Source organism: Panicum hallii, chromosome 7 (genome assembly GCF_002211085.1).
Source record: "Panicum hallii strain FIL2 chromosome 7, PHallii_v3.1, whole genome shotgun sequence".
In the NCBI taxonomy this organism is placed as follows: domain Eukaryota; kingdom Viridiplantae; phylum Streptophyta; class Magnoliopsida; order Poales; family Poaceae; genus Panicum; species Panicum hallii.
In genome coordinates this window covers 41960079-41981923 of record NC_038048.1, presented here as the reverse complement: position 1 = coordinate 41981923, position 21845 = coordinate 41960079, and the positions used below count along the sequence as shown (strand labels likewise).

At 46.4% G+C, this 21845-nt stretch overlaps 2 protein-coding genes across 3 annotated transcripts; both read right to left on the bottom strand.

Annotated features, from left to right (window-relative positions):
• Window positions 1-786: 786 nt before the first annotated feature.
• Window positions 787-4317, bottom strand: LOC112898714 (ORM1-like protein 3). The gene is made up of 3 exons (XM_025966988.1): window positions 3871-4317; window positions 2556-2704; window positions 787-1201 (listed from the first exon to the last, which is right to left on the bottom strand). The coding sequence occupies exons 1-3, from the start codon at window positions 4054-4056 to the stop codon at window positions 1063-1065; spliced, it is 474 nt and encodes a 157-aa protein (XP_025822773.1). The 5' UTR covers window positions 4057-4317; the 3' UTR covers window positions 787-1062.
• A 4749-nt stretch (window positions 4318-9066) lies between these two features.
• Window positions 9067-14438, bottom strand: LOC112899862. 2 transcript variants are annotated; one of them, XM_025968502.1, is made up of 10 exons: window positions 14285-14438; window positions 13362-13451; window positions 12829-12934; window positions 12536-12616; window positions 12337-12396; window positions 10416-12005; window positions 10207-10308; window positions 9966-10118; window positions 9751-9876; window positions 9067-9668 (listed from the first exon to the last, which is right to left on the bottom strand). In XM_025968502.1, exons 1-10 carry the CDS (start codon window positions 14365-14367, stop codon window positions 9486-9488), a joined length of 2574 nt encoding a protein of 857 aa, XP_025824287.1. In that variant the 5' UTR covers window positions 14368-14438; the 3' UTR covers window positions 9067-9485. The 2 variants fall into 2 exon arrangements, with proteins under 2 accessions (XP_025824287.1, XP_025824288.1); XM_025968503.1 differs by having other exon boundaries at window positions 12536-12577.
• Between the last annotated feature and the right edge of the window lie 7407 nt (window positions 14439-21845).

Here is a 21845-nt window from a genome sequence, read left to right as displayed (position 1 = left end):
AATTAAGTACTAAACTTTAGCACATATTAGCGATCATATTCATGCTAAAGTTTTTTAGTCTTGCTAAAATTTAGCCCACTCCATTAACACTTTTGTTTGGATAGACTAATGCTAAAATTTAGCACTTTCATCCATCAGTACTTGGATCCAAACAGGATCTTAGTTACCAAACGCAAAGCAGGATTCGTGTTCAATTAAGGCAAAAACATGACTGAGGCTACTATGTTTTTTTTTATCAGGCGACTCGATAGTATTATTATGGTGATCAGCCATGTATGTACTTCTTCGCTCATTTTTTACTAGACGTGTTAGGATCTAAAAAAGTTTTACATGTATACTTTGATAGTTAATTTCTCTTATACGGATTTATGTATTTAACTTTTATATAGTAAGCATGCTATGATTAACTAATTGTATGTGTATCGTAATTCAATTGAGAGACCGAGGCATCAGATTCAGACGTAAATGTCTATATATGCAATGAAATTGTGACATATCCTCGTGCTGGTTCGTTTCAAACATTATATTGCGATCGAGATTCTTTTCTCCTAATCCGCACGTGTACCGAGACACCTTCAATTAATCCTCAAAGGAGCAATTTCATACCCCCTCGGCCCCTCCAATCGCAAAAGCAAATCTTTTTTATGCTTATCCGAATTCATCTTTTTTATTTGGACCAATCAGCAGCTAAAATCTAAATAGTTTTGTAAGATTCATCATGTAAACTACTAGAACTATTTGCCATGATTTTGTTATATAACGATTGATTATTGCCTCTTGACAAAAGAGCAAAACTGTACATGTATCAATTGCCAAATTCTTTCTAGAGAACGTATAGCGAGATTACGAGTCTACAGAACCTTTTTTGTTCACTAGTTGCAGAAACAATCATCGTTCCAGCCTTCTTAGCATTTCTCTGTACAATGATTACATGTCATCTACGAACAGCTCTCAAGCCTACTCACTGGTACTCCGGTGATTCAATTCAGAACTAGGCTCAACACATCCCGTAATCCAAATCAAACATGACATGTATAGGTGTCTACCGTGAGACGCTGCTCCTTAGCTGCCCGCATTGATCCCAAAAATCCGAACCTTGTGCATGTTTGGTAGCTTGGCAACAACCAGCACAGTGACTGCTAGGGTGTTGAGGAAGAGCATAGGATGTTGATAGTCCGTGGTGTGGGAAGCTATCAAGTACCTGCCAAAGAACAGAGCAATTATCCCTATATTAGTGCTGCAGTCCACAATGACATGAAATTAGACAATAGGTAGGGGGGAAATTAAAGGGTTGGCCAGCCAATCAATTGACTGGAACACGATGGAAACTGCCAGCTCATGTATTACTTAAAAGTTACATAACATTCTTCTACAGACAATAACTTTCACATGCAGGTTGGGTCACCCGACCAAAGGAATTGAACTTCAGAAAAATTCTGCACTATGTTGAACTTGACACTCTTATGTCTCAATGACAGTGGGGGTCAGGCGCCACAAGTCAGTGAGACAGTGTCAAATTCTGAATTGCCACTCTATCTAGTGTCCTACGCTCCTAAAATCTCCTAAGGGGACTCATGCGAATCTTATCTCTACACAATATTTGAGTGCAAAACATATCACAATCGGACAGAAAAAAGAAACAATATATCGCTGCCCTGGTGAAGGCATTTATGCGATTGAAATGAAATGCATGCTATCTCATTTTTTAAAACGAGCTAGAGTTGACAAGAAGCCGATATTTGTCCTCTAGCACAGTAATCATGAGCCTTAACTGTCTTCCATATGGTGGACACAATACAATTTGGCATCCTGAAACCCAATGTTGAATTGAAGCTAAGGAGCTAAACCTCTTTTAATGAACAAATTACTGCAAGGCCTGTTTGTTTAGTAGAAAGTGAAGAGAAACAAGGCATATCTACACTAATAACAGATGGGCATTAGGGTGTAGCGGGTTGGTAGCTGCACCACGCTAACAACATGGCACACATTCATAGATTTTGTCCAAGATTCAAGTAGATGGCACAATCAGTTTGTGGCAGCCTATTTTTAAGCAAGTTTAGTAATTCTCCCAGGTCACACATACATAGATTTTGCCCAAAAAGATATGTTCTTTAGAAAGCGACCTTTTCTGATATCCATGTGTAGAAGTTTGAAACCAATTGTCTAATGAGAATGGCATCCCTTTAGGGAAAATTATGCCCTGAAGACTGGAAAGTGGAAATCAAGATTTGAAGAAAATGCACTTGCATAGCACAAGCGACCACAACAAATTACCTCAAATAATAATAAAATTCGCTTCATTAGAAACCATTTATCAACTTAAAAATTTATGATCCATCCCATACGAATGTATAACGCAACACTGTCACTAAAAAAACATCAACATAGGTGATAATTGTAAAGCGCTGAGCTAAAATTTTTTAAAAAAACTATTTATTGGCTACAAATAATATGTTTCACGCATATATCTATCCATGCTATAATTCCATGCAATAAGGGCATCATAGAGTTTCCATGTATAAACAGAAATACATTAGTAAGAGATAAACACTTACAGAACAACAGGAACCGCAGTCAAAAACTTTCTGTTGCGAGTAAGCTGTTTGCCATTGTCCATTTGTTCCCACCATGTCAATGTGTTATACATCCCTTGATCATCAGCAAACGGAGTCCCCTTCTTCCAGTGGAAAAAGTGGTATGTGATCTGAAACAAATATTCAATGAGGCAAGCAACAGAAATGGAAAAGATTCTGGCGGAAGTCTCGTCAAAAAAATACATCATACACTGCTAAGAAAAATCGAAATGTATTCTACTGTAATCTTACATTTTTCTAATGTGATCTTACACTGCTAAGAAAATTGAAATGTACTTCTATTTTCATAACAAAGCCAAGAACAATATGAACCGCTTTTACAGAATATAAGAATATTCTATGGCCTTAAGCCCTTAATCACAACTATTTCCTTATTTAGACTGGCAAACCACTAATTAATAATGTAAGTTGTTTACGAAAAACTATCAAAACTAAGCATGCTTCAGACCTTAGGGAAGGTTAGTTTCAGCACCATTGCATATCCCAGGTCCAAAGTATACCCTAATATTACCTTCCGACTTGCAGCTCAATATGTTGCGCGCACGGTCACTTTGGGTGTGCAGAAGACAACTCATTAAGCTTGGAAACAAGACATTGCCATTCTACTACTCTGACAAACATGAGAACCGTATATCCAGATAACTCATAAACACTCACTATACCAGAACATAATGAAAGGAACAATGGATAGCTGTATGAACCCTGAGCTCTGAAGCAAATCATCTAGGACATGTGGCTAAATAGATCAAGAGCTGAAACTTTACAGTACACAATCCTGTTCCAGCCACTACCTCTACGGAGCTCTAGACTAGCACAACAACGAAAATAGACCCTGTCTACTGACCTACATAGCTGCTATACATCCTAGTCCTATTTGCATGTGATTGACCTGGAGGGAGCAAACCTCAGCCTCAATTACCTTGAGTGACGCCTAAACCTGAGCCAATATTTAGCAATTTAGGAACCTAAAGCTAACGTGGCAAAGGGGACGAAATGCAGGTAAGCATAAAAAGTTTGTAATCTTATCCAACCAAGCTTTAGATAGCACCAGTTTGAACTCAGGACGCATAGGACCAAGCGTGGTACCATTTCATAGCCGCCACAGGGCAGCGTCCATTCCAACCTCCCGAGTAGAACAATTGAAGTAACCTAGTAACTAGAACCGCCGCCGGGCCTCAGATCCACTGGTGCGCCCAAACCAACGCAAACCCCAATCCTAATGGCAGCCAAAAGCAGGGTAATAACAAGGGCAGCAGGAGACGGGTGCCACACGTACCGCGAAGTGGCCGAGGTTGACGAGCGTCCACGCCGTGCCGGGGGCGCAGCCGAAGACGGAGAGGACGAGGATCCAGGAGAAGAAGAGGATGAGGATGTAGGTGGTCCAGACCCCGGGGTACATGAACCACTCGGTGTTCCTGTTCAGATCCGGGGGCGGCACCGCCTGCACGTACAGCTTCGCCATCGAACCAACCAAACCTCCCCCTTCCACTTCGCCGGCACGGCTCGGGTCCCTCGTCGGCTGCGTGCTGCTGCGGTCTGGTAGGGAGGAGACGGAGGGAGACAGCCCGCCTCCGGCTCGATTTATAAGGATGGGACGGCGGAGCGCCTCGCCCTCGCCGCGCTGGTCAGAGCGGGGGAGGAGGAAGGTTCAAAGATGGTGGCGAAAAAGTATTGCGATGGGGTGGCTGGCGGGCGGGCGGGCGGGCGACCGACGGGGAGAGGGGGGTGAGCCGGACGGGGAGGGAGGCGACGAGACGAGACGGTTGGCCGCTGGCAGGAGGAGACGGTGGAAACGCGACCGCGACCGCCGGCAGCGATCGGGTCAAACGCGACGGACGGGCGGCGGGCCGTGCGCGCGGAGAGCATCTCTTGGGCTGCTAGCGGGCCGTGTGCGCTGCGAGCCCGTCGTCGCTTTGCTTTCTCCGTTTTCCTTTTTTTTCCTTTTTACTAGCGAGGTGAGGTGAAAATTCTGGTTCATCATTTCTGAATGCTGATGAAGCACAGCAAACACGAACACGGTACGTTCGTCGAGTGGAGAAAAAAGAAGCACCCGTGTGTAACACTGTAGCCAAAAGAGCAGACACGAAGCGCCACACACCGTTTGTTAATTGCGACTGTCTCTAGCGTGCATGATTGTCGCGTGATCCCGTGGCACAGCAGCATCTAATCAGGGAACCTTCTTTCCGGCCCATGGATCCATTTTTCTATGAACCATGATCTCCACGGGTTTGTGGCGTTGGTTGCCCACCGCACTATCCTCGTAATCTTATGATGATCATGGATGGCGCCGTTGAAGAGGAGCAACGAAGTCTAGTCTTCTAATTTTTATCTCTGTCTTAGAGTTTTTCTTCTTGTGTCTCATATTGTTGAGGATTATAGTCTAAAAACTTTTTTAACTTTTGGCCGTATATATCCATAATGTGGATATAGAAGGCCGGATTTTATCCTTAACCTAAAAAATGGATGGCGCCGCTGATGATGAAGCAATCATGCAGGCTTGCGGCCTTCGGATGGACGCGCATCTGGTACCAACGAATCCCTGCGATTCCTGCAACGCGTGGAGTGTGTACGGTCTCGCTGTCACCACGAGGTGCTGTAGAGTCGACCAACTGACGAGCGGAGGCTTGGTGCGATGCTGGTCGTCCCTGCTCGATCGTCACCAGCCAGCGTCACGTTCTTGTTGTCGTCGCCGACGGCGGCGGCGGCGAGCTCCCTGACAGTGGTCCACGACTGTCTGCGGATCGCGCTCGCCTTGCGGCGCCGCACATACAAGCTGCTGGTTCCGCGCGGTCGGCCATTGCCGGCGCCTCGTTCTCCAGCGGCACGCCTGTCCTCCTCCCTCTATGCTACTCATGATTAACCAGAGGTTTCCGCATCAAAGAGAGATCAGGGATGGTACAGGATAGGGCCTCCCGGATTTCAGAAATCAGCCTCGCCTTGGGCGACAGCGCGACGCTTGCCGGAGAAGCAACCGCCGCTCCGCTTCGTCCCGTAGGCTGTTGGAACTGATCAAGCCCATCAGCCTCTCACTCACAAACTCTCTGCACTAATACAAGCAAGTGCTAGCTTCTTTCGGTGGAACATAGGAGGAACACACAAGAAGAGTTTTGCTGCACTGCATGCCAGTGCTTTTCTCTTTTTTCACCACTCTATTAACACAATGATTACAGAGGTTTAAATAGTGCTCACACACACCACGTTCGGCCACACGACTCGGCCAGGCACTCCGTGATTTCACCACTACCTACATGCAAACCACTACTTGCATGCCGATCACCACTAATACATACAGACAGCCATTAGCTAGTTGATCCACTTTTCACGCCACTTGCATGTTCACTTGACTTGGCTGCACCTCCAAGCCACCATGCACCAGCATGCAGTCACTAACATGAAGATCGCGGCCTCGCTAACCAAACTAACTTATGCATGCACCTGCTAACACACTAACACGACACGACTAATGACTCACAAAAGGATAAACATCAAGATTATCTCTAACAATCACCCCCTTAATCTTGATGAATTTATTTTGCACCTCCTCGTTGGGCTTCAAAGCAGCGTGGGTTCGTCGTTGGCGTCCGCCACGGCGAGTTGTGCTACATCCTTCATCACTTTCTTCACTGCAGTAGGACACTCATCGGCGAAGTGCCCGAACTCACCACAGTTGCGGCAGTCGATCTTCGACTTGTCGAACTTGCCGCGGTACTTCTTCTTGTCGCTGCTGCTGGAGCCTTCACCACGTAGCTTCTCTTCAGCGACTAAGACCTCCCACTCAGCACGTGTCAGCCGTGGCTCGGCACACGCGGCCAACAGCTGCTGCTCCCCCTCCCTATCACGACGCCGCCCCTTTGAAGACTCGTCGAACGCCCTCAAGCGCCCGATTGTCTCCGTCACCGACATCACAGTCACATCCCCCCATTGCTCGATGGTGCTGATGAGGGGTTGGAACTTGTCGGGGACCGAATACAGGAGCTTTTCGACGACAGTGGTCTCCTCCACTTTCGTGCCGAGAGAGCGAATCTCGTTCACGATCGTGGTAACCTTCAAAGCAAAGTCATTAATTTTCTCAGAATCACCCATGTACGTACCATCAAGCACCCTCTTGAGGGTCTGTACTCGGGCCTTCTTGACATGCTATTCACCCATGTTCATCTCCTTAAGAGCATCCCACGGCTCTCTGGCCGTCTCGTGCTCGGAGATGCTCATCACCACAGCCTCCGGAACAGCTTGGACAATGGCGGCGAGAGCCATTTGGTCTATCTTCTCATCAACGCCTCCCTTGTTCACCACGGCAGCCCACACACCTTGGGCGCGCATGAAGATCTTCATCTTCACAGCCCACACGCCGTAGTTGTTCTCAGAAAGCATGGGATAACGGAGTGTCACCCCCGCCTCCTTCACTTGCTGCACCACCAGCTTGTTGTCGCCGTCGTCGTCGCCATCAACACCTTTGCCAGGACGGCGGCCCGGCGGCGTGTACGCTCCATCCCCAATCATCTTCTAAGCTTTGAATACCAATTGTTGGAACTGATCAAGCCGATCAGCCTCTCACTCACAAACTCTCTGCACTAATGCAAGGAAGCACTCATTGCTAGCTTCTCTCGGTGGAACACAGGAACACGCAAGAAGAGTTTTGCCGCACTGCACAGCCGCACTGCACACCAGTGCTTTTCTCTTTTTTCACCACTCTATTAACACAATGATTACAGAGGTTTAAATAGCACTCACACACACACCACGTCCGGCCACACGACTCGGCTAGGCACTCCTTGATTTCACCACTACCTACATGCAAGCCACTACTTGCATGCCGATCACCACTAACACATGCAGGCAGCCATTAGCTAGTTGATCCACTTTTCACGCCACTTGCATGTTCACTTGACTTGGCCGCACCTCCAAGCCACCATGCACCAGCATGCAGTCACTAACATGAAGATCGCGGCCTCGCTAACCAAACTAACTCATGCATGCACCTGCTAACACACTAACACGACACGACTAATGACTCACAAAAGGATAAACATCAAGATTATCTCTAACAATAGGCTGGGCACCACACCGACGAGGTAGGGCCCACCATCCTTGAGCCTCCGAATCTCCTTCCCTCCCTCGACCTAAAGCTTCTCCTTCCGGAACGCAAGCGGCGGAAGCCTCCGCTCCAGCGGGCTCGCCATCGACGACGGGCAGCCGGTAGGAGCATCGCTTCATTTGAATCGCGATCCAAATCTTGATATAAACCCCAGTACATTTTTCAAAAAAACCCCTAAATTGGATCGCGATCGATCCAATTTAGAGGGTTTTATGCAAAATAGCGATCCAATATTTTGCATCAAACCCCCTAAATTGGATCGTGATTATAGATCGGGATCCAATTTCGGGGGTTTTATAAAAACTGCGATCAAACTTGTTTCGTATAACCTCCTGAAACGGGTCTTGATTAATAATCGCGATCCAATTTGTGAAGTAGTCCCAAATTTGCGGCTGCACTCCTTCGCCCTCCCGTCCCCTTCCCCTCCGGCGGCGGCGGCGGCGGCGGCGACAGCCGCCTGGCCTCCTCGGCTCCTATTGGTCTTCTATCATCATCCCTCTTGGATATACACCGTAGTGCTCCTCCTACTCCGCCTCTCCATCTTCTTCGTCTACCTCATCGTCCGTCTCCAACCCTATCCTGCGGTCACCTGCTGCGATGCTACGAATTCATTCCCTGTTCGCATGCTACCAATGGCATACAGAAGATTGACCTTCGCCGCAGGTGTCCCTGCTGATGGATGCGTTCCTGGTGTGCCTCCACCCACAATTCGAGCATATTCTGTCTAATTACTGTTGCATGCTTCGTAGCAATAGAAATTTGGATGGGTACTGACTGAATAATTGGTGGTGGGATAGTGCAGGTTTCCATCTCAAATCAAAGATTTGGTGTGGTCTTTAACTCGCTGTTTGCATCAGAGAGACCAAAACGAAAGTAGCCTTTGTTTTGCTTTGTTGATTGTCCAAGTTGGTGCCTAAAGGTACCAGCAGAACAAATTATTTGCCAGACATATATCCTGTGGCCATTACTTTGATTTCTGTAACGAGTTCCTTCCACGGTTCTATAAACTATGCCCTAAGCTCCTACATGCATTCACGAGATAGTAGGTATTGATATGGCTTAATTTTCTCTGGCTCATTTTTAGGATAGGTTAAGCAGATGGTGTTCGCTTGTGCTAACTTCAATTACTGATTGGTTTGGTTTTATTGGTAGTCTTGGTAATCAGATACTAGACTCAACCGGAAGGGGATGCATGACCCTTATGTTGTCACTCTCTTTTGTTGAGGTCCTAAGGAAATGTGGTGCTCAGTATCATGTAACTGTGCTAGCCACCCATACTCTTTTCTTGTAATAGATGAGTGGTGCTAATGCAAATTAGCTCAGTATAAGAATTGGTCTTAACATGAAACTTTAGGTTTTCGAGTGGATCTGTTAGTATATATTAAGCTTTGATATATTGCATAGTTAGTTGGCTCACTATACAATATATAATCACAAAATGAAAATGCGGGGCATAGCCCAGTGTTACTCCTTGAGGCTACCAGAAACGCTGCCATCACTGCATACAGAAACACCAGTATCAAGAACCCAGCTACCCAGGTGCAAGGCGGCAACATAGGATTTCTAACTAGGCTAGAGACAATGAGATAGACATCATTGACCACCCCCCAGTCATGGTCTGGGGAGTTCATAATTTCTGCACTAGAAGCTCGCGTTTGCATCAGTAATATTCTTGATACTGGCATTTCTAGCAGTAGTGATGCTGTCAGGTCTCAACGCTAGGCAGTGTCAAATGCATGGAGTTCTGACTACCAATTTTGCTATCAATTGAGTCGACTAATCCTATCTAATCCGAGTCACTGCAGTCTCTCAGCAATGCCTACCGGAATCGGTAGCGGAGACAGCTGATGGTCTGTGAAGGATGGAACCCCATTGTTCATGACCTTTGCCATCTGCTCGGTTGATTGAACGAGGCTGTTTTGCTCCAGTAACTGAACAAGTGACAAAAATATATCCATCCTTGTGACTTCTCTGTTTGCCTGAAAAAACAAAAGCCAGCATACAGTTCAACAACTAATGAAACAAGAGATGGGATACATAAACCGATGGCTTCTTCTCTACCTCAACAAGAAACCGGGCCCATATCTTGCCATCGCGGAGTTCCATTAGCCCTTTCAAGATCGTCAGACCAAATCCACGTATGTTGTCAGCTATCTCCAAAAAGAGCCCGCGTTCCTCGCAGAGCATCTGTAGATTTTTATAGACAAGCGGATATCTTCAAATTATGCATTTAGCAGGAGAAAGCAGATAACACTAATGAAAGTCCGGTTTTTCACCTCAATAAGCATCTGACCAGGTGGCGAAAGATCCTCAATGATTATAGGGCAAACCATAGTTTTCCCAGCAACCTCGTAGGCCCATGTGGCACCACCATTTTTGCCACCATCTGGGTTGTCTTTCAAGACGACGCCACTCTCTTTGTCGATCAACTTAACAACCATGACAAGTCAGCATATTTATAACAAGGTATTTCAGCAATACAAGATAGATTATGTGTGTGCATAGAAGAGAGTCTACCTTTGGTTCATCAGCTTGCTTAATTTTCTCTGCATACCTGGTTACACTTTGTAGGAATAGCATATGCTTAATTGTTCGCTCCAATAGAGCATCAATGCTACACTGACATGTCAAAATTCAAAAATGATGGGAAATGAGGGGGTCAGCCACTCCGTCTCAATCAAAGAAAACATGATGAACTGAAAAAACAATGGGTGATTAAGTATTACCTTTGCACCATTAGGAACAATCTCTCGTAATTCTTTGACACGATCTTGTATCAGTTGTCGGTCTTTTGGTCTAGGCCGGGTGCTCTCACCAGCTTTAGCTCTTTTCTTGGCAACCTTCACTCCCTCAGGATTGTTCGACTGACTGCCCTTAGAATTTGCTGTGTTGAAACTGCAGGTGTCATCCACAGATATGTTTCCTGGTGGCACTGAAGTTTCCTTTGAAGAGCCATTTTGGACATTTCCAGATGTATGGCTGCTGGAGGCCAATGACGGGACTTGTGCATTGTATGCTGTTATGCAGTCTCGAAAAGGAAACTGAGGTAGCTGATAATCTGAAACATAGCCAGATAAAGGATTAGCTTCAGCCCCAAGTGGACCATGTCCTGCAGGTTGAGGCGCACCAACACCGAAAAATTGTTCGACAGCACATATGGAAGGTAGGCCTCTCTCCCCACTTGAAAATGGATGCTTACTGGCCAATTCTATAGCAGAATCTGAGCGTATGTTGCCTAAATTTGGAAGGTTTCCTGCCAGTAGAACACTATCATCCCACCAATCTTGCACAAAGCTGTTAGTGCTTGGGTCAAGCATCATACTTTCTAGCAGACTGTTGTTTCCACTACATTCCTTCATGTTAATGTCTGATGTTCCTGCAGTAGCTTCCTCATGCGGTCTATTTGGTAATTCAGGACAGGTACTATTAGTCTGGCATGTAGAATTGGTGGTATCCTTCACTTGCATTGAGTCACTTTGAACAATAAAAGATTCTTCAGGTGAGAGGAGCCTCCCACATTCTCCAGGACCAGGTATCAGAGATTGTTTATGCACGGGGACATGATGTGGCGTGAGGCAATTTCCTTGGATTTCAGAAACACAAGGGTTGCTGCTCGATGATACGGATTTATACAGCAACTTGTCACTCTCATTCTGGAGGTAGTTTGTGGATTTTTCGGATACGATCGTAAGCGATGATGAGAAACCAGCACTGGAATAACAAAGTTCATCAAGGCCGGAATTTGGAGAGTTGGTTGTAGTGTAAAGGTATTGGGGATATTCTGGCATGTTCTGACCAGATGATTCCTTTGTTATGCTATGAAGATTGTTCGAACTTTGGTACGCTGACATTATACTGGCGATAATAGAATCAGGCATTTTGCTAGAGTTGACTTGAACTTGAGTTCTGACATTAGCATTTTGATGAAAGAAGTTGGTGACCTTATCAAATCCTTCGAGCTCATATATAGACTTGGAGTTAACAGGCATGGCCAATATATGAGTATCCATACTGCTGTTACCAGTACCATGCGGGGTAAAATCATTTAAAGATCTCTGTGAATTGCTTGGAGAACAGATCGAACTCCTTATAGATTCTGTTCTCTCTATGTTCTCCTCAAGCTTCTCACTTTTCAATGGGTTGACCTTGTTATGTACGAGAATGTCATTTGCAGATCTCGAGGAAGTGAGGATAGGTTGCTGAACACATGCAAGAGAATTGCTTCGGGTATACTCCATTGAACCATCCCTTGAAGTGTTCTTCATCTGATCAAATATATTTCTGACCTGATTCAGAAAATCTGAGTTCCTGGGAACCTGACGAGATGTTAAATTAGAGTCAAGTTTTTTTTAAAAAAATGATATGTTTGTACCATGACAAAGCCATATTCTGTATGCTTCGTTGATCAATAATGTAATTCTAAAGTTAGCGGTTCCTTATGCTCTCCAGTGATGGGTTACTGTTACGAACTTTATTAAGAATTGCGAGATCAATTACGAAATGCATATTGAACGTGGCACTATGATACTGTCGGATGTTTGCTTGACACAATCACCTGAGGCAATTTAACAACTCTTCTGTTGACAAATGATAAAGAGAACACTGACATGAGGCCGCAAGATTGTATGGAGTCTTTAAGACACTAACCTTCTGAACGGAACCAAATTGCACCAGTCCCTGCAACCGGAGAGGTAGTACTGCAATAGTCTGCATATAAGGTGCCACTCTTCAGTATCCAAGTTGACATTACACAAGACAAACAGACACTCTAAGCTGGTCTCGTTATGCAATAGTCAACGGTTGTATAACTTTTCAGACAAGAAACAAGGATACAATAAACACCAACCTTTATTCCATTCAGGAATTGATGTTGCCACCACGTATAATCCTGAAGAAGGGAAGCTTTCCATTTGTTAAAATCAAGTATCTGCTTTTAGTGTTAAAAGAAATGGCAGCACAAGTGGTAATGAATGTGAGGAAGAGGGCAGAAGAAATCAATATTATTCTGACTGCTCTAGGGGATTTTCAGTTATTTACCTATACTTTTCCAGACACAATAAAACCAAAGCCTAAATGGTTGTTCAACGTTCTTTAAATTTGTTTTGCTGATTGTGCCAAAACAAGAGAACAGATTTATACCTCCAATAAGTCTTGGTTATCTGCGTGGCTTGTCTGATTCAACGCATGGCAAGTAGTATCGTAAATCCATCGACACTCTCCGCTTCCTAGAGCTTCTCCTATGATGCTGAAACCAGAGAACATATGTTTTAAACAGCATATCAGTGGAAAAAGAATAAATGCTTGTAAAAGTAACTAGCTTCAAAAGCAATAACAGAAACATTTGCTATAGATGAAAAGACATTAGTCAAATCAAACTAGCTAAACGAGATGGAGAAACCTTGTTCAACTTTTTTTTAAAGAGAAGTGTATTCTCAGCAATGAAAAAAGTGTTAAACTGAAGTCTTGGTTGAAATTAGAGAAGCGGTCAGATAGGAAGCATGTCGAATGAACCTTTACGGAGCTAAACAGATCCTATTCAATTACCAGTACAGACATCAGGGTGGAAAAGGGTCTCATCAAGACTGAATATTACATTAACACGCCCACATGGCATATCGCCTGTCCAATTGAAATATCAGGATAAAATGCCGAACATAACCAGACAGTCGTACCCTTCCCCAACAATATGAACTTGATTGAGCATCTTCTCAACCAGTGTTTTAGCCTCATCTTCACAGTAGCTCTCCCCCAATGTAAGCAACCTGGCATCAAATACAGTACCAGTCAGTATTCTCAAACATGTAGGAGCAAAAGTCTCTAGAAAGAAAACGTCCCCCTACTGCACAGTACACACCACCTCAGGAAGCTACAAAACAAAACAAAACAAAATAGGAATCAAAAAGCAAAAAGTTGGGCAACGAGTGACACGATGCATCATATCCGAAGGGAAAAGAGACATCCAAAAAGAGGAGACACACCTTCCTGTCAAATTTGATGGGATCGCAATGTTTTGCTCAAAAAAGTTGAGGAATGGACGCAGCTTTCTGCATCCATATCCTGTCACTCGGCAAAGTTCAAAGGAACAGAGAGAGAACTCATATCTCCCTTCCTAAATGCAATGAGAATAGCTAGTATTTGCAATCGTCCGAACCCTTCCAGACTCTCGATTAGCAATAGGCGTAGGTAGCTTCCTTTTCTATTCGCTGTGTGCTCTGGAATGATGTGAAAAGAATTGGGATTTTGGTGCAAACTTCTGACAGAAAGAACATAAAAGAGTACTTCTACGTTCTTGAAATGTTTCTGTTTGTGATTCTACACATGATACGCTAGGTCTATGAACTTCGATTACTACTAGCTACTTCTTTCTGAATGTACTACTAAGGATTGAACTTCAGCCCGAAAGATCACGCGGTTTAACGGGAGAGAGAAACAGGGTAAACCTTAACGAAAGCAGGCAACCGTAAGAACCAAGAACAAGGAAACCTCACAAATTCCCAACCAACTGGAAGCTAGCCAGAGAAATGGCCTAGCTAAATGCTCAGCCACCAAACACAGTATCTATCAGACTATCACCCAATCAACTCAGACGGCTCACCTAGGGTCGTGGGGATGGAAGCGCCAGACGGCGGCGTACGACCACCCTCCGGCGCGGCACAGCGCCCCCAGCGCCGCCTCCATCGGTTTCCGGACGCCGGCCGGGGACGACGCGAGCGACGATGACGCGCGAATGGAAGCGAAGGGCGCTGAGGCGTCGGGGAGGAGCCTGATAAATACTTGGGGACGGGTGGATACGGCCGAGTTGGAGGCTGCGGAGAGAGAATTTTGAGAAAGAGACGTCCAGTACGGCGACGGCACTGGCGCGTTGGGGGAAAAGCAGCTGCTTTGCCCGGCTTCTTCAACTGTTCTACTGGGAAAACGGAGGCCGTGTCGTGTGGGTGATGGATGCAGCCGGCTCTGATTCTGACCACATGGGGTGAAGGTAGCTTGCACCAAAAATACTGAGAAATCTAGGACAAAAGCACACAGCCAACCAAAATCAGATGGGACTGTTAAGTACAGAGGAAGAAAAGGAGAAAATGACATGTATGCATAATGAAATGGATTGCAAAATCTTCTGGGAGCTTATGAATGAATGAAACCGGTGGGCACCAAGGTTGTAACTAATAAAGGTCTAAAGCAGCAACCTTTTCCTGAAAAGACCGGACCACTGATCCATACCTATGTTTTCCATCCAGACTCTTTGATTATTATTGCTATTTTACACGAATAACTATTTCATTGGCAGGTCAAACTAGTCTTCTACAGCTTTGTGCTAGTTCTCCTTTCAAAAAAAAATTACTAGTACTAGAAGCCATTTGCGTTCTTGGTTCTCAAATTTTAGTGGACGTTGACAGAAAATTATTTTGGCCACCAGTCTCTACGCAATGTATTAGTACAATCTGATGGTAAATTTATATAAGTAAAATGCACCGGAGGTCTATCAACTTGTCTATCAACTCATAAGAGTGTTACTTTAGCCCATCAAATTCGAAATTGCATTCCATAAACTTATAATTTATGTCACTTAGGTCCACAAACTTTGAAAGTCCTTTCCTAGGTCCATAAACTTATAATTTGTGTCACCTAGGTCTACACCTCTCCATCTAGCCTTCATGTACTGATATTGCACCAACATGAATCTATATGATACCCACACGCTACTGGAGTTTCACCAAAAGGGTTAACTTTGAGCTCCGATTTCGAATCAAGTGTATACAGGGAGATGGAGATAAGAGAGGAGGGATGAAAGACTTATTTTGGAGGTTATTGACATGTATTAGGATTTAAAGTGGGCTTATGGACTGCCATCAGTAAGTTCTGAAGATTAGATCTAGCTATGACCTCGTAACGTGGGTGGAGAGGAGGGGGTGATGGCTTGGAAAAGGTGGAGGAGGTCACAGAGAGACTAAACAATATGTGTACCGTGGTAGTTGATATTATATCCTCCGTGGCGCGGTGGTCGGATACGGTGGCGCAAGGTGTTGTGGCAAAAAATCTTGTAATGACGTTAGACTTGGATCAATCTAGAGTGGTTCTCGGTGAGGGAATGAAAGATATTCATGGACAGCGATATAACCACGCGACTGCTCATGAATGAAGTTCATGGACCTAAAAATGCGCTTTCGGAGTTTATGAATCTAAGTGATACAAATTTTTATGGATCCAAAATACACTTTCAGAGTTTATGGACCTAAGTGACACAAATTACAAGTTGATGGATGTAAAAATACACTTTTGGAGTTTGTGGACCTAAGTGACACACATTTACAAGTTGGTGGACCTCTGGTGCATTTTACTCTTATAATATTAAAAAGCACTTTTATAATAAATCATTTGTACGTGGCCTATCTAAATATTCATATAGATACGCGATGGTAGTGCACTACAAATTATTATCATAAAAGTGCTTTTGTAATATTATATGGTACGTGTCAACCGTCATGTAGTACTAAGCATTGTCCCCCTCCAGAGATTTTTCTCCATGCATCTTCTTTGCCGTTATTCTGGTACATTCATTGAGCTGTCTGCCTTGGCTCCTACCTCTCTAACATCAACTAGAAGACAATGTTCAGAAGAGCATAGAAGTAGGATTTGTAATACAAGTATACATGACTTGTCAGAGAACTAGTAAATATCTCTGCACAAGTATCCTAGCTCCAACCCAGGAGCACACAGGAGTGCACACCAATGTGCAAGCATGTGAGCGCATCATCAGCTTTCCCGATGACCCTCCGATCAGTGTGATCTCTAATCCCTTTCCTGTGGGGATTAACCTAACCTTCCCACCATCCCGGCTACAGCCTCCCAGAAGGCCAGAAGCATGTGACCGGGGACCTGTTCACATCGGGCACCGGGCATGTGTGAGCGCAATGGCAGCCGTGTGGCGGCACAGGCCCACTGCCCCATTAGCGAGTGGTGATAGAGATCGATGGAGACGGAGCGAGACCCCACGCAATTGTAGGAATCTTGACCGGGGAAGATCGCCGCGCCATCAGGGCAAGCCCAAGGACCATGATGCGTGCGCGGAGATTCCCAGACATTCCATCGATCGAGCCAAAGGCTGGCCATGATCGATCGAGCTGTTTCTCTGTGTTACTGTGTACACAGCTCTCTCTGAACCCAAAGCTCATAGGTGTACGGACGCTGGAGAGAGTCGATCGATCACCGATGCCTTTCGTTCTGTGCTGTGCTTGGTTTAGCGATGGCCAAGTAGAGGGGAGGCCAGATGGCCATCATGTGAAAGTGCTGCTGCTAACCCAATCATGCGTGGTCACCTATGGTTGAGAGCCTACCGAAGGAATATTTCTACGGTTTCCTTCCCCCTTTTGCAGGGGATGTCTGCCACTTGCTGATGATGGTCACCCTTGATGTGTCATCGATCAACATGCCCCGTTGCCCCTAGCTATAAGCCTAGCTACAGGCCCACTAACTCTTGTTGCACATCGGTAATGACAAAGCAGGGATGAGAACTTGGAGAAGATTTAGAACAAGAGGACGGTGACATTCACATAAACAGAAACTTTTCACCTTCCCCCCAACGGAAATTAAACTTGTTTTCACATTTGATCAGAGTATGTGCTGTGCAACTGCAACTAAGCTATGGTTGTTATGATGACCCCATAAAAGTTCAATTCTTCCATGGTTGTGCTAGTGGAGATTACTTGCAGCTGCTGTTAACCAACTCTGTATAGGGTAGCTAGAACTGATCAGTCAACCACCCTGGACCAAGCACATCCCCCCCCCCCCCCCCCCGCCCCCACATCATTTTTGGCTCTAACCAAGCTAGATCTAGGCCTATAATTTTGTCTCATGAAAGCTTACCTAGTATTCCCAGGCAAGGTCAATGTCCCAATCACGGCCAAAACCCTTTCCCGGTTGCGCTTTCGATCATTCTTCCCTCACAGCGAAACAATTGCACCACCATGACTTCCATCTGCTGCTGGGGGTGACTACTGAAAGCAAGATGATTTCGCAGCTGACAAGGTGGTGAAAGGAAAAAAGAATACTGCAATTTCAGGGCACACCCTGACCCTAGGCAATCGACAGCTGCATCTTTGGTTTGCCCTCTCTGCAGCTGCTGCCACCTAGAAAGCCATCGCTGCGACTACTTTGGTGCAAGTAGCAATGAATTTTGTTGCACCGTCCACTCGCATATTGTATAGAGTACGTGCCACACTGTCGTCCATCCCGGCCCCTCGATGAATCACACACATGATCGATTGGATATACAATAACCGCACGATATAAGTAGTATATTCCGAGTGATGATAGTCGCGCGCACCATTAGTAAACAAGTGCCTACCTACTAATCCAATCTTTGATGGTGGTCACTACTGAAGATCCAGCTTTCACAAACAAAACACTAGAGATCCGGGCCGGTACGGTATGTATTTGAAGTCATGCATGCATTCCTGGTGGTGCCAGTTCGATCGTCAGGCGTGATAGAATCGTGACATCACACTGCTCATGCAGACAGACAGACAACAAACTGAGATTGATGGCAAGTACAGGACAATAATACAGCTGAATAATATTCGTCTGGCTCACCGGAATATCTCCTCCGATCCGATCCCGGTGTCTGACGCCGCCGCCTTTGGATGGCGAAATGGTGATCGACCCATCCATTCAGAGCCAGCAGCACTAGTGGTGTAGCCGTGTAGGAGGAGTGTACAGCAGCGATAGGGCTTGCAGCTGTCGCCGGCCGGCCGGTCGATGGCCAGCTCGCTCCAAGCTGCAAGACTGTCTTGCCCAAGACAAGTCGACCGCCGGCTCCTTGCAGGCACACACACGAACTGACGAACGACCGGCGCTAGTGCATGTCCCTGTGCCGTGCTGCTCACGTCGATGCAAGCTAGCTAGTGTGGTGCCTGTGCTGACTCGTAGCCGTTCAAACATGTCGGCTCCGTAGATCTCCATCGCATCGATAGATCAGCCGTGTCTGACTGATACAATGATAAGGCCGACGACTCCTATATCAGATCGAGGGCGAAAGTGATCGGGACGATCCCGATAGTCGCTGGAAGCTCTTGGTCGCTTGCAGTTGGACGATGCAGGTCGGATCGGGACCATGTATCGTACATGACTAGCTAGCTACATGCATCGACTGAACTGGCAACCTCCGTAGGTAGAGACTAGAGAGCAGTCGGCTAGTCATGGCTACTCCTACAGCCCTACTCGGTCACCACTTGCATTGCAAACAGGATGGATCGATGGTGTCCTTGGCGCCCGGCGCGTGAGGACATGTGCATCCGTGTCGCGATAGATATTTGGCGAGAGCAGGCTGGGGCGCTGGGCAGAGACAGAGCCAGCCAGCCAGCCATGCGTGGTCTCACACTCGCACCAGGCTGATCGGTCTCCGGCCGGCTCTGGCAGCAGATCACAAGGCGGCATGCGCGGAGGCCTCGTACACACGTCTGACGGATTGTTGCTGTTGTTTGGGCGTGCGCGGCGTAGCTGTGTACTCTCGGTCCCTCACGGCACGGCACCGCTGGATGTGGGATCTGCTGCGCCGGGCGCCGGCAGCCCAGCCGGTGTTGGAGTCTCTGTGCAGCGAACAGAGAGGATCATCGAAACGAAGGTGCGGTTGGGGACTCCTGGGAGGGCAGGAAGCTAATCAGGCTCAGAGGCCAGAGATGATCGAGTGAGGAGCACCGAGCGAGAGAAGAAGAACGCCAGTTCGCCACCGCCACGGGGCTTTGTTCGGAGGCTCCGGAAGATGGATAGCGCCTCGATCTTCCAGCTCATTAGGTCCACGAGCCTCCCACTCACGCCGCCTCCTACGCTACCCCGGCCGGCGGCGCCTCTATCACCGTGCCTCACCGTCCTCCATCCACCCACCGCCGGCGCATCCCCATCCTTCCCTAACTTCTCCTACTTCACGCCCCCGTTCGGAACCTGGCCTGGCCACTGTCAACCACCACCCGGCTGGTGGTGCTCCGCACGTCGCCACCCGCCCACACACCACCATCCACAGCCGGTCGATTCCACCCGCACCTTTTCTAACGCTGGCGATCACTAAAACTCCCGTACCCGGCAACTCCGAAATCCTAACCTCCGCGACCTCGACCACCACCCCGGCCACCGTCAACCTCGCCGGCGGCCTCTGCACCCCCTCCCCCCTCTCCTACCTCACCGGTGCACGCGCGAGCGGCGGCTAGAGAAAGAAGATGGCCGCAAGCGGCGTCGGAGGAAGGAGATGGTACAGCCCACGAATCTCAAACATCGGAAGGTGGGAGGCTCGTCCACCTTCCGGAAGATACATATGACTGGCGTTGTGTCTGTTGGGCAGGGCCAGTTACAAAGTCTAGGCCCAATCTATCGCCAGCACCGCAGAGCCCATTTTGTCCCGGTCGGACAATTGCACAGCCCACCTCGACGAAACAGTGCAAATTTATAACGAGCGGCCAGTTTGTTGGGCAGGGGCCAGTTCCAAAGCCTCGGCCCAATCTGTAGCCATTTTGTCCCGGTCGAACAATGCAGCCCACCTCGACGAAACATTGCAAACTTACAACGAACGGTCTTTCGGACGTCGCTCTCCACTTGGTAAGTGGAGGTGACCAGCATCTTTGTTTTCAAAAAAAAAACTTTGTACTATCAATTTTCTTTTTGTTGAATGCCTCCTTTGTTTCTGATTGCGCAGGACAGAGCTAGCTGTTACGAGCGCATATCACAAGCCGGAGAGCCAATAGGCCAGACAAGACGCAGTCCCCCATCAGTCCACTGATGCTTTGCACATCAACTCAGCAGCAGCTCTGCTCTGCCGCTTCTTAGCCTGATAGTGATAGGAGGGTTTGCGTTTCAGCTTGAGAGCCGGCCGATCGGCGCTGGGTCGCCTATACCATATGCTCATGTTCACGTCACGAACACCGCGATGTAGAATAGGAGTAGATCGATAAGTGCTTGCAGAGCTCAACCCCAACCATCGCTAGGTTACTGGTAACTCGGTCGCACGCAAAAGGCGATGGAGAAGTCGTAGTCCGCTGCCTCTTTAAACAAAGCGCAAGATCCTTGAGACGGCGATCTGATGACCTAATTCTGGTACTGTGAAACATTTCCGTTCAGAAAACGGTGCTGCTTTCAGTGGCAAGGCAACAGCACCGCCATAGTGCCATGGACGAGGAGACAGGAGACAGGACACAGGAGAGGCTCGTGTTTCTCGCCGGCCGGCTTCGGGGAGATGGCGTAGGCGTGCGCAGGGAACTTGTTGGCAGATCCTTGATTTTTCAGATGATTGACATTCACTACCAGGATCTGTAACTGTACCGAGTGCCAAAAACACTCGCTACAAGATAGAAAACACTCGGCACAGATTGTGCCGAGTGCAACGCTCGGTACAATGCACTCGGAACAAACACATTCGGTACAGATTGATATTACACTCGGTAAATGTGCAACACTCGGTACAGAAAATATATACCGAGTAATTTGTAAGCACTCGGTACAATTTTACACTCGGTACATATTTAACACCGGCATTCGATAATATCAGATTGTGCCGAGTGTGTACTAAACCACTCGGCGTTTCACTTAAAAGTGTACCGAGTGTAAACACTCGGCACAATACACTCGGTATATAACTCATGGTTGTAGTACCAGCTGTATTCGGTGCACTCAGTACATTCTTAAAGATGCACTCGGTACATTCTTAAAGATGCACTCGGCACAATTCACTCGCCATTTCATTATATTAATTCAATATTATTTACTGCAGCTCAGCTCAAATATGACAGCCACAAATTAAGTAACAGAACTGCAGCTCAGCTCAAATATGACAGCCATAAATTAAGTAACAGAATCAAATATACTAGAAATTTTCACAATCCAACACATAAGCCAAATCTCATACAAATAGTTCATATACATATATGTTCTCACTCAAGTAGTTTCATAGAAAGTAATTTGTAAACATCCAACACACACATATGTTGTCATACCAACAGATTTGCAGTTCGTCAAGATCACAAATAGAAACTGAGATATGTGTTTGCATTAAATCTGCATATTACATCACCCCATCATCATTGCACTCATCCTGATGCTCTTGTTGTGGATTATTCAAATTGGCAATAGTGTTGTTTCCAACTGAAGCTGCAGTTCCCTATAAGCAACAATCATGT